General features: G+C 42.1%; 1 protein-coding gene across 1 annotated transcript in view; it reads left to right on the forward strand.

The window, feature by feature from the left end:
- ICE1 (interactor of little elongation complex ELL subunit 1) overlaps positions 1-12,061 on the forward strand; it is a 591,393-nt gene that overhangs the window by 381,761 nt on the left and 197,571 nt on the right. The window contains exon 13 of the mRNA XM_085606774.1: positions 4,183-9,384. Within this exon, the coding sequence (XP_085462900.1) occupies positions 4,183-9,384 (5,202 nt within the window). The remainder of the gene's footprint in view (positions 1-4,182; positions 9,385-12,061) is intronic.

The following is a 12,061-nucleotide window of genomic DNA, read 5'->3' on the forward strand; positions in this document are numbered from 1 at the left end:
TGGGTGCACTTCAAACACCTGCACCTAGCGGCTCCATTCATCGCACACCCTTCACCCTTCTGTGGAAGCTCAAAGACCACCTCCCCCGCGGCCTCCACATCCTACCAATGTCCACTGGCCCAGAAGGCCTCTCCCAGAGGCTACTTCAGGGGATTGTACAGAGGCAACAATTCAAAATGCAGAGGTAAAGGTGGCTCCCCCAAAGAATCTGCTGCCACTTCTAAACCCTGAATTGTCTCTCCTCTCCCCTAATTACACAACACCTGGCGGGAGTCATCTGCAACAGTTCGTCCCTATTTGGTGAAACGTTACCTCTGAATAGTGGATGTTGGACATTTTCCGACATGGTTATTGCCTGGAACTCATTTCCGCGCCTCCCTCTATTCCACCTTAGAAATACAAACTCTCTCAGGAACTCCTAAGGCTACTCAGGGAAGAGGTCAAAGTGCTACTTCTCAATTTTGCTATAAATCCCATTCCCCATCATTACCAGGGCACGGGTGTATACTCTCTCTACTTACTAATTCCCGAAAAGGATGGTTCCCTTGGACCCATTCTGGAAGTCGGGCCCCTCAACGCATACATCCTCCCAGAGCACTTTGATATGATTTTTATTCAGGATGTTTTTCCGCTTCTGCAACAAGGTGACTTCTAGACTGCTCTCGACCTAAAGGATGCCTATATCCACATTCCAGTGCACATGGCTCATCGCCAATATTTCAGGTTTGTGGTAAGCAGAAAGCAGTACCAGTTCAAAGTGCTCTTTTCTGGGGTCACCACTGCACCACGCATATTCACCAAATGTCTTATGGTGGTGCCTGCTCATCTGCTCAGACAGGATGTTCATGCCTTCCCCTCCCTGGACGACTGGCTGATCTAAGTGCCACCCGGCAGCAATGTAGCGAACACGCTCCGATTACCATAAACCTCCTACACGACCTAGGGTTTATAATCAACACCACCAAACGCACATACAACTCATCCAGATCCAACCCTACCTAGGTGCAGTTCTTAACTCAGAGGTTGGCATGGCTTATCCAAACCAAGAAAGGATCCAGTCCTTTCAAGCAATAATCTCCCTTTTCCAACCAGACAGTCGCGTCACGGTCGGGACATTCAGAAGCCTCCTTGGCATGATGGCCTCCTGCATTGCTATAGTACCCCATACCAGACTACATATGCGTCCGTTGCAAGAGTGCCTAGCACAACAGTGGTTTAAAGCGGAGGGTTATTGAGACCACCTAGGGTTGATCAGCCACCATACTTGTCGCTCTCTGCAGGTGGTGGAACACCAACAATCAGTTGCCGGGACAGCCTTTTCTAGACTCTCTTCCGCAGAGGACCATTACAGCGGACACCTCCCTTATGGGGTGAGATGCCTACTTACAGGATCTGAATGTCCAGGGCAAAGTGGGAGTCAAAACACTAGGGCCTCTACATCAACTTTCTGGATCTTACAGCCATTCACTAAATGTTGAAGCCTTTCCTCCCTCACCTGATGGGTAAGATCATTCTAGTTTGGATGGACAACATGACAGCCATGTATTACCTTCAAAAACAGGGTGGTACCTGGTCTCCCCAACTCTCACAGTTAGCCCAGTACATCTAGAGGCGGTCTCTTTAACACAGAATCCATCTGCTAGAGGACTACCTTTGGGAAAGGACAATGACTTTGCTGACATCCTCAGCAGGATTAGGCAACAAGTCTACGAGTAGGAACTTCACCCACAATTCCTCCGCCAGTGCTTCCAGTGCTAGGGCTTCTCAGACTTGAACCTTTTCATGACAGCAGAGAAAGCCACACACCCAAACTTCCCCTCAAGGTTCCCACACCCACAGTCCTAAGGCAATACAATATGGATTAGTTAGTCAGGGATATCTGCCTACACTTTTCCATGTCTCCCCCTACTTTCATTTATGGTTCGTAGACTTCGGCAGACATCTCTCACTCTATCCTGGGGCTCCCATATGGGCCCGCTAGCCTGGGGTCACATCTCTACTCAAACTCTCTCTGGTTCAGCACAAGAGGCTCCCCAACGCACAACCATGGCTTAATCAGCCACCCGGACTGCATGTCTCTCAACCTTGCTATCTGGCTCCTGAGGTTCTATAATTTGGATACCTTAATCTTCCACTTGAATGCATGAGCATTCTCAAAGAAGCTTGCATACCTACCACCTGGGCATGGTATGCAGCGAAGTGGAAGGGATTCATGTGCAATGGTCACTCCAAACATATTGATCCCTTAAACACCACAGTGCAAGACATTGTCTGCTTTATTCGCAAATTCCAGGCCTTTAGCATCACCTCCAGAAGTCTACACATGACTGCTGTGGCTGCTTATTTTCAGAATACAGAACACGCCTCCCACTTCAGAATTCCAATTATTAAAGTTTTTATGGAAGGGCTGAAAATAGTAATTCCCCCTCGGCTCCACCAACCCCAACATGGAATCTTAACATTGTACTGACAACTCATGGTGCTCCATTTGAGCCCTTCACTCCTACCCCCTTCAGTACCTTTCTTGGAAGGTATAATTTCAAGTTGCGATCACTTAACTCAGACGGGTCATTGAGCTACAGGCATTATCCTTGGAAGAACGTTTCTTCAAGGTTCATGGGGATAGGCTTGTCCTTCGCACCAACTGCAAATTCCTCCCTAAGGTAGTTCCCTGGTTTCACCTTAATCAGTCCATTGAACTCCCCGTTTTTTCCCCACAAACTGACTTGGTTGCAGAATGGGCTTTCCATTCTTTTGATGTGAAACAAGCCCTCATGTACTACATTGATAAAACTAAACTCTTTAGGAACACACAACATCTCTTTGTTACTTTATCCAAACCCCACAAATGGCTCTGTCCAAATCGGACATTGCAAGATGGATTCTGAAATGCATCCAGACATGCTATGCTAAAGCTAAGATGGTGCCCATTCCTCCCAGAGCCCACTCCACTCAGACGAAAGAGGCCTCTAAGGCCTTCATGAGAAGCATTCCAATAGCTGACATATGCAAAGCAGCTGCCTGGTCCATACCACATACTTTTACAAAACATTACTGTGTGGATGTACAAGCATGCCAACAAGCCAATTTGGCCTGGCGTACTCCGTACACTTTTCCAATAGACTGCAACACCCACAGGCTAGTCATTGCTTCTGGGAGGACTGCTTTACAGTCTGTGCGCCGCATGTGTATCTACAGCCACCCATGCCTTGAACCAAAAATTTAGCTTATCCTGTTCGCATCTGTTCATGGCTTGTAGAGCTGTAGACTCATGTGCGCCTACCCTTCCCTTCAGATGACTATGGCTGTTGCAGTGTCTTACTATCTCTTTTCCCTCTTTTGTATGAACATCTCTATATTTCGCTTCACTTCACATTCCATCCTCACCCACTGTGCGGGAAAATCAATCTACCAATGAAGTCGATGACCATGGTCATTACCAACAAGAGGCGGAGTCATAGTACTTCGAAGAAAAACAACTGGCACACATCTGGGCCCAAGACCAGATGGCTGGAGTATGCCTAGCATGTGAATCTACAGTACTACATGCCACTAACAGATGCTTACAGGGTAAGTAATATTTTCCTTTCTTGGGTTGTAGCTCCAGGGTAGATACTCAGTTTGGTCAAATTTTGCTGGAGTGTATTTTATTTTAGCTTAAGAGGATTTAGTTTCTTATTACTCTTCTGGGTAAATTGTCACAGAAGAGGATGTTTCCCAGTCAACCAACAAGTAAATTGTACTTACCATAGTATCTTCAGAATATCTTCTCTTTAGTCCTTGTGACTCAATAACCTTCCCTTCAATTCTATCCTTGCCTTGGAATAGTGCTCCTAGAATAAAGGACTGGAATACATGAATCACATTGGGCAGCAAGAGGGCTCAGCGTGAAAGTGGGTGGAACCCACTACACTTGTGCTTCCACAGCTTAGCCTTATAAGATCCTGTAATGCTTTGACATTTGATGGACTTTCCAGTCTTATGCCTAAAGGAGTAGTTAACAGTAGTTACTATGCTGAGTGACATTTACTTTAAACACTTTACTTTCCTAGTGGTAATTTAATATTTGTGTGCAATGTTCTATATCCCTTCCCTATTTGAGATTACATCCCTAAACATGGAGGAAATGAGGCTTTTAAAACTGTTTAAGACATCTTTATTTTTTTGATCATTTAATTCTAGGATGAACTTTTTGGAGCGCTTACGGATTCCAGTGATGACGAAATCGTTTGCAGTACCTCCAAGGTAGAACCTTCTTCGGATGACGGGGCACTTGAATGCCAGATAAATTGTACTTTTGTCAGTGAGAAAAAGAAACTTAACAAAGATACAGCTACAAAGGAAGGCCCACCACATGTGCTGAAACCTAACAGCAGCAATGAGAGGGATACTGCACTCAAGGTAACCGAATCCCTTTCACCTCATTTGGATAATTTGGAAACTGTGTCCATTAAACGAAAAGAATTTGTAAACCTAGAAGAACAAGCATTTAACCACCAGCCTTCATCAGGTTTGAATAGTGAGTTGATGCAAATTAAGAGGACACAAAATCTAGTATTGACGTCAAATCATCACCAGTCAAAAACCAGTGAACTAGCGCCATCTCAGGAAGAAGCAGGTCCTATTACAAATACACCAGCTCACCGTGAAAATAGGGATGAAGAATCAAGTAAAGTAATGCAGTCTGAAGGGGACACCTGCGTGAATGATGACCGGTCTGTAAATTTGCAACATAGCTCAGAACCTTTTAATGCACCAATGGAGTCACATGAGATTACCTGCAAAACTATGCATAGTTTAGTTTTTGAATGCTCTTCAGATATCTTGTCTAAGCAAGCTGTTGCAATCAAAGATACATTTTCTGTCTTTGAGAACTTGTCAGAAAATAGTAACAATGTGTTTTGTGCAAACCGAGACAGATTACCTACTCCAGACGTCTCAGAGGATACCTTTCAAAATAGTGTGTCGATGGATTCCATAAAATTGATAACTGTTAAAGGAAACACATCCTTGGCTGCAAAAGCCATGTTTTCCCCAGAAAATCCTTGCATGTCAAAAGTCGGGGAAGACACAAAAAAGAAACTGGACACAGATGTTTCACTGGTCGACCCTCATCAAGGTGAAATGACATCCAGCATTGTGGTTCAAGATAAAACAGGTGTAGTAGGTACCCAAATAAATTGTAAACTGTTAAATTCAGAAGGAATAATTTCAAGATGCTTATTCGAGCATTCGTATGCCTGCTTAACTCAAAATATTACAAACACTTGTCATAGAGACAGCTTAGAAAGCAAGATCGCAGATAAAGAAATAAGCAGGGAGCCCAACTCTCAAAATGATGGAATGGAAATTAATACAGTCTCAGTGGAGGTCACAGCTTCGAATGTCCAGAAGTTAGAAACTATGTGTTCTGCTCCAGTGATATTTAATGAGAAAGGCACGTCAGATACTGAAAACATAGTTACATCTATCAGTTCAGTTACACAAACCCCCAGGGTGTTTTCGAAGGAAAATGCCAGAGATTATCAGAGTAATAAACCATCAACCAAAAACAGTGTGCATGCAATTGAAAATCATTCTGAAGAATCTACGGAGATTAATTCAAATTCTGCTTTTAAAATAAATTGCATAGAACCTCAAACAGCAGAAGTTGCAAGTGTGGCACCTGCAGTGCGCATAATTCATAGTGCAAATGTCAGTGACCACAAAAGTTTATCAAACCCTGTAGAAATTAGTAAGTCTCTAGAATCGGAACAAAAATGTGTCGATAAAATAGCAGTCAATACGAAAGATAATCTAGACATGTGTAATTTGGCAGAGTCCCCAAACACTAGGCCTTCTGTGCAGTTGATGAAACTACAGACAACTAGCAGTGTGACGTCTGAACAGAATTGCAAAAATCTAGAAATGGAGTTAAGAACTGAACCAAAATCTAAATTGCCCCCACAGAAGATAATTCCGAAAAATGCATTTGAACCATTAGCATCTGATAAGAGAACAGTTGTAACAAAAACATTGATGGTAGAGCCTGAAGATCCCTGTGCAGAAGCTAGTACATCTTTGCATCCTAAAAATGTATGTGTCTCAAGTGAAATTAAAGCACAGAATGAGAGCACTGTTAGCTCTTTAAGTGTGTGTTGCACTGGTAAGCATGTCTCGTCTTTTTCAAAATCTAATACAGGAAGAGAATGTGAAACGTTTGAAAAGAAAGCCGAGGTTGACAACTGTGTATCACTTACAAATATGAGAGACACTGTTTTTCCATTAGAACAAATCGAAACTGATCATACAGGAGTTCAAATCTGTCACAGTGATCAGGCAAGCAAAATGAATGACGCAAGACGGGACTCAAAGTTGAATCAAAATTTGAGTCCAGATAGATCCATAGCTCCTGCCACTGTGTCACCTTCTCGAGAACCGTGTGCTTTAAATGCTAAAATGGTAGCTTTGCAAGTTGCTAACCTTGATAAAGGTTGTGTACCTTGCATTGACCATGATTCAATTGCCATTCAGTTTGCTATGGAAGCAGGTCCGTATGGTAATAAAATACATTCCAAGAACATTGTGATTAACACTGTAAACCAAACATCTGCTAAATCTTCCAGTCAACAATGCATATATATTGTCAACTCAGAAAAACACCTCTCTACCAAGCATGAGTCTTGCTGCCATGATGGGAAAGTCTGTGATGAGGCAGACACTTTTACTCATATTTTACCCAATCTCAATAAGCAGGGGTTAGTGGATGCTCAGGTGAACATATCAACAGGAAGTGAGCAGGCTTCTTGTTCCAGTACTAATGTGAATCCAGGAAAAGACGAGGAATTTTCAAGTTGTGAGCAGAGCGGAACTGAACACGAAGGCAACCCTTCTAATCTGTTTCCAGAAAATATAAAACATTTCAAATCTCAGCAAAATCATTTGAGTTTTAGTGTGCTTTGTAGTCAGGGTGCATGTGCACTGCAAAACCTATTCAATGCTACTTCTCTTCCTGGGGATGATAGTAATGGACTTGTTTCAGTAAATATAGCCCAAAAACATTCAGAGGAAACAAACAATACGATGAAAGGGAGACATACTGGCTGCCCTGAGGAAAATGTAATATATCAACAAGTGCCCAGTTTTAGGAGTGCCCGAGATCCCACAGACCGAAACATTCATGATAGCACACCAGGTCCAAGCACAATTAAACTAGAAGAAGAGGAAGAGGATTCGGATCTTGAAGATGATTTTCCTGTAAGAAAGGTCAGCAATACAAATCGCCACATCTATAAAAAGCCTAACAGGAAAAAATATATGGATGACATGCTTAAACTAACAAAAATGTTGCAGCGAATAACCACTTTAAATGATCAGGAGGACAGTAAAATTACACAGTCACTAAATGCAGACAAACGTTTTAAAGCTCAACATTTGACAGTTTCTCTAGCCAATGCTGCCTTTTCTGAAATAAAACAAACTAACCATCTGAGTGGTATAATGTATACTAAAGTAAAATGTGATCAACAAGCAGTCTGCTCTTTTGATGCCACTTCTCTTGCACCAAATAGTCTCTCCGAATGTAATCCAGTAGCAGACCAGGAGGAAGCATTCAGTGCCAAAATTGTAGAGGAAAAAAATGCTTCTTTGATGCTTTCGGTTAAGCCAGACCTACCACCATCTGGAAAACTAGTACAATGCTTAACGGAGGACAGCACCTTAGAAAGTGGTTCTGTTCAGGTTCAAATGTTGGCAGATCATGTACCTGTGACAGGGGATTTTGACGTTAAAAATACTGTTTTGACTATGGACCGGACAGTGGGTGACATTGGGATAAATGTAAAATCTGGAACCGGGGAACTTGAAACAGAGCCACAGAGAGAACATCATCAGACTGATTCTCATCCCCCAGGTACAGCACCATTTTGCCAAGGTACTGATGGGCAAGGTTTGGATTTATCTGTAAGAAAGCTGGAACAAGGCTTCCTTTTGTCTTCTAGTGGAGAGTCTAATCGTGTGAGCAGCCATGCTGTTCAGCCAAATGGAAAAGCAGGTAGTTCTGGGAAGCATTGCATATGGAATATCCCCACTATAGACTCTGACCTTGGGGTGACTAAATACAAGAACAACTATGACTTAAGAAGCTCACACGGGAATCTTCTACCTGAATTCTTTAGTGTGTGTAAAAGTAATGTAAACAATACCTTAAGTAAAAACATCAAGGAAGCATCAAATGTCTTGCTAAATGATTCAGGAATGGCTGTTTCTAAAGCACATAACAGCGCAGCTCGTTTCAGGATAGCTCAAGGGAGAGGTAAAGTCAAAGGTCCACTGACTACAGAAAATCAGCCCATAGTTGCCAATGCGGATACTTCTACTAAAACAAAACATTCTCCTGACACTATAAGCAAAGTTAGGTCAGAAATGGGCCCGCCATTACCACCTTTACTGCAACCTTTGATAGCTACTCCCCCAAGAACTCTTCGTCCTGTTTCACCTATAATGTCGACCTCCAGTAGGTCTTCTCTTCCATCCCCACTTGATGACCTGATTTCTCCTTTGCGTGAAACTCCAGTTGCACCGCTTGTGTCTCCGTTGTCAGATGATCAGAGGTACAAATCTCTGTTTACCACACCTTCTCCCTCAGAAAGGGCCAGTAAGAGAATTGTATCATCACCTTTACAGTTTTGTGCAGCAACACCCAAACATGCACTTCCTGTTCCTGGGAGACTTCCACCTTCTGCAAGTGGAAAAGCACCACCAAGTGTTCCACAGGAGAATTCTGTGAAAATATTAGATTCCATGTATCCTGAACTTTCTGCTCAGGCAAGAACCCTAAACATACTCAAGGGCAATATTCAGCTGAATAGATGTTCACCTGCAGACTGCAAGCACTTACCAGGACCTGTAAATAAAATTACAGGGTTCAAAGCAATTACATCTACTTCAACAGCTTTTGTGAAAACTGGCAAGAACTCCCAGTTTGATGGCAACGGTGATGTGCAGCTCCACCAACTAACTGCCACTTCACTTAGTGCTAATGGGAAAAGAACCACAATGACCGGGGCAATGCCAAGAAGTGCGAAAAGACTTTGTTTAGGAATTGAATCGCCAAATTTAGATACCAAGGAAAATGGATCAAAGTGCTCAAACAAAGAAGTCAATGCTTGTGATAACCAAGCGGAGCAAGTTGAAAATCCTTGTCCAGAATTGTCCTCCAGTGTACAGAAGTTTTGTGAGGCTAATGATGAAGCTGTAAATAATGCACTTATAAAGATTGGAGAATCTTGTTTTGACTTGTTGCCTGTCATTAGAAGTTATGTGCATGTCGGGAATATATCCATGGCTCCCGTAATGCGAGATGAAGAGAAAGAAGTGGTACATGAATGCACTGTTACAAAAATGGTAAGTCGCTTTCTTATTTATTAATATGGTGCTATGTGCATAATTCACTCCAAAGCACTGTTTGATGACAAGATAGGTACTTGGACAGCAGCTGTAGGAAGAGGAAAGCTAGGAGGCAAAAGGTACGAGTAAGGTTCACGTTGAGGGCAAGAGAAGGATCAAAGGCTCGGACCTGAAATATGTACACCCATTCTTCTGCTAGTTAACCTTCAACAGAAAATATGGGACTCTGAAGAGGATTTGCTTGCAGGTCTTTTATCCCTAACCAACAGTTATTGGCAAATCATCATAGATATAGTGTTCAGGGTGGATGGTGAACTAATGGCTCTAAAGTCATGACGGAGGTCCAGGTACCTAGACAAGTGACTTACATTTCATTGGGTAATAGATATCTCCCAGAAATATTTCATGCAAGTGGTCATTCTCACCGGGGCATTTGATTGATTCTAATATAAAGGCAAATAATATAAGTGTATGCAACTTTCTCCTATGGGCAATTGGCCTTTTATAAAGGTTATAGTACTTCTACGATCAGCCAGTATGTCTGCTATCAGTAATAGATTGTCTTTACTACCTATTATGTTTATTTTGGAGAAAAACTGTTATTTTCTAGATGTACAAGCCCTTACAGAGAGCATCCTAGATGTCCTATTTAGCACATATTATAAAAGGGTAAACCTCCTTGCATATAGACTATGGTAGCCAGGGCTTTCAAAAACATGAGACCAATGCGAGAAATTAAATTGTGCCATGTGGAGTCGTACTTTTTTTAATGTATTCCAACTCTGTAGTAACATATACAAGTGTAATACTCACCCATGTTTTTACATTTGTTCAAGGCATTGGCTTTATAAAAAGTTGAGTCAAACTGATGACAAACACCTTATCCATTGTTATTCAACAGACTTAAAGCTTGAGGCCAATACTTTGGTATCCCTCTTGCTTCTATTGAAAACAAAATTAACATGCATGCATCTACTTCCATTGCCTTCCCCACCACAGTAGAAATGACTGCTTTCTGAAAATACTTTGCCCTTGAAATTAAAATTGTGCAGATGGTGCTTAACAGTGGGATTAGCATCGGTCTAGAAAGATTTCAAGCATTTAGCAGTCAATATTTGCCCCATATTTGTTTTTTTCTTATGTTGTGTTGTCTCTTCAGTATTACCACCTGCGGTCTACAAGAAGAACTGTGGTGTTTTCAAACCTGTCTGTGATTCAAAAAGAGAGTGATTCTAGTCTCGGGTCAATTATACTAAGTTACGAAGTTAATATGTGTTCTCTCCTTTCTAATACATTAGTACAGTGGTTCTTAACCTGTGGTTCAGTAACTCCTGGGTGTGCACAAATCCTACTCGGTCGGTGACTGCTTAGAAAATTAAATAATTTTAACAGATTAATAAAGTGTATATAAAGAAAGAAGCAAAATATAAAGGTGAACATTTTAAAACGTTCTGAAATTGTGAAGGAATTTTAAATTGGTCGCAAAAAATTAAGTTTGTATACTCATACTGATTCGTTGGTGCAGTACAAGTTCATCAAGCAGATTATAGTCTGGACAGCAAATGTCCTAAATTGAATTTAGAAGAGATGGAAACTTCTGAATAATATTGGTTTTTTTTGTTTGTTAGTGACATAAATAAAATATTTCTTCATTTGTGTATTTGTTTGATAAAAGCTCATCTCTGTAATTTTTTGTATTGTTTTGCAATTCAGATCACACCAAAGGCATACGCTGGTGTTCTTGGCTTCCAGTAATGCCTCAGTGGGGGTCATTGGATCCCAATAATTATTCAGTGGGGGTCTCCCCGTTCCAGTAATGATTAAATGGGAGTCAACAGAAGTCAGATTGCAGAAGTAAAAGGTTAAGAACGAGTGTACTAGGAGATATGCCTTCATTTGTAGTTATTCTGTCTGAATGATAGCTTCTCTGACCGACACCCACAAATTGCTGTAACACCTTTGTATGAGCCTATTCACCTTCATTACTCCTTTGATTGAAAGGGTATACTCACACACACACACACACACACACACACATATTTTCATAGCATGTGTTTTTGTAGATGCAGATGCTCCTAGACTGGACGTTTTCCATATTTTTTGTTGTACCCGGCCGAATAAATCTGACGCCCATAACTGGGAAAATTCTTTGTTGTACTCGCTTTTCTTGATGACACCCTTTGGAGATCGATGCCTGTCAATCGACTCCCAACTGCTTATGTCTTAGTTCTCCTTGAGACTTGTGCCCTCTGAATTTTAACCCACCTTCATTGTGGAGAATGTACACATGGTGATGGAACTGATGCCCTTCCAGTACTGTCCCTAATGCCACACAGTGTCCGTGGTCCGATCACCACAAGGTGTGTAATGTCTGCCTCTCCCCTGACCATGACGATTCTGTTTGTGTTGCCTGGCTTGCCTTTTGGTTGCAGAAGATCCTCCAGTACAGACAGGAGAGGTATTGGGTGATCCAGAAGATGCATCGACAATCCTGTGACAACACACCTGACCATTTTAGAGAACAGACCCAACATGATATCGAGGAATGTGAGGAGAACAGCTAGTCAGGCAAGCCACCACACCAACTATCGCCCTGCCCAGGGGCAGTCGTCTTCATCTCAGCTTCTAGGGCCTCTGCTAACTTCAGGCTCTGTTGACACCGAATAAGGCAGGG

This window comes from Triturus cristatus, chromosome 5_2, assembly GCF_964204655.1.
Source record: "Triturus cristatus chromosome 5_2, aTriCri1.1, whole genome shotgun sequence".
Lineage (NCBI taxonomy): Eukaryota > Metazoa > Chordata > Amphibia > Caudata > Salamandridae > Triturus > Triturus cristatus.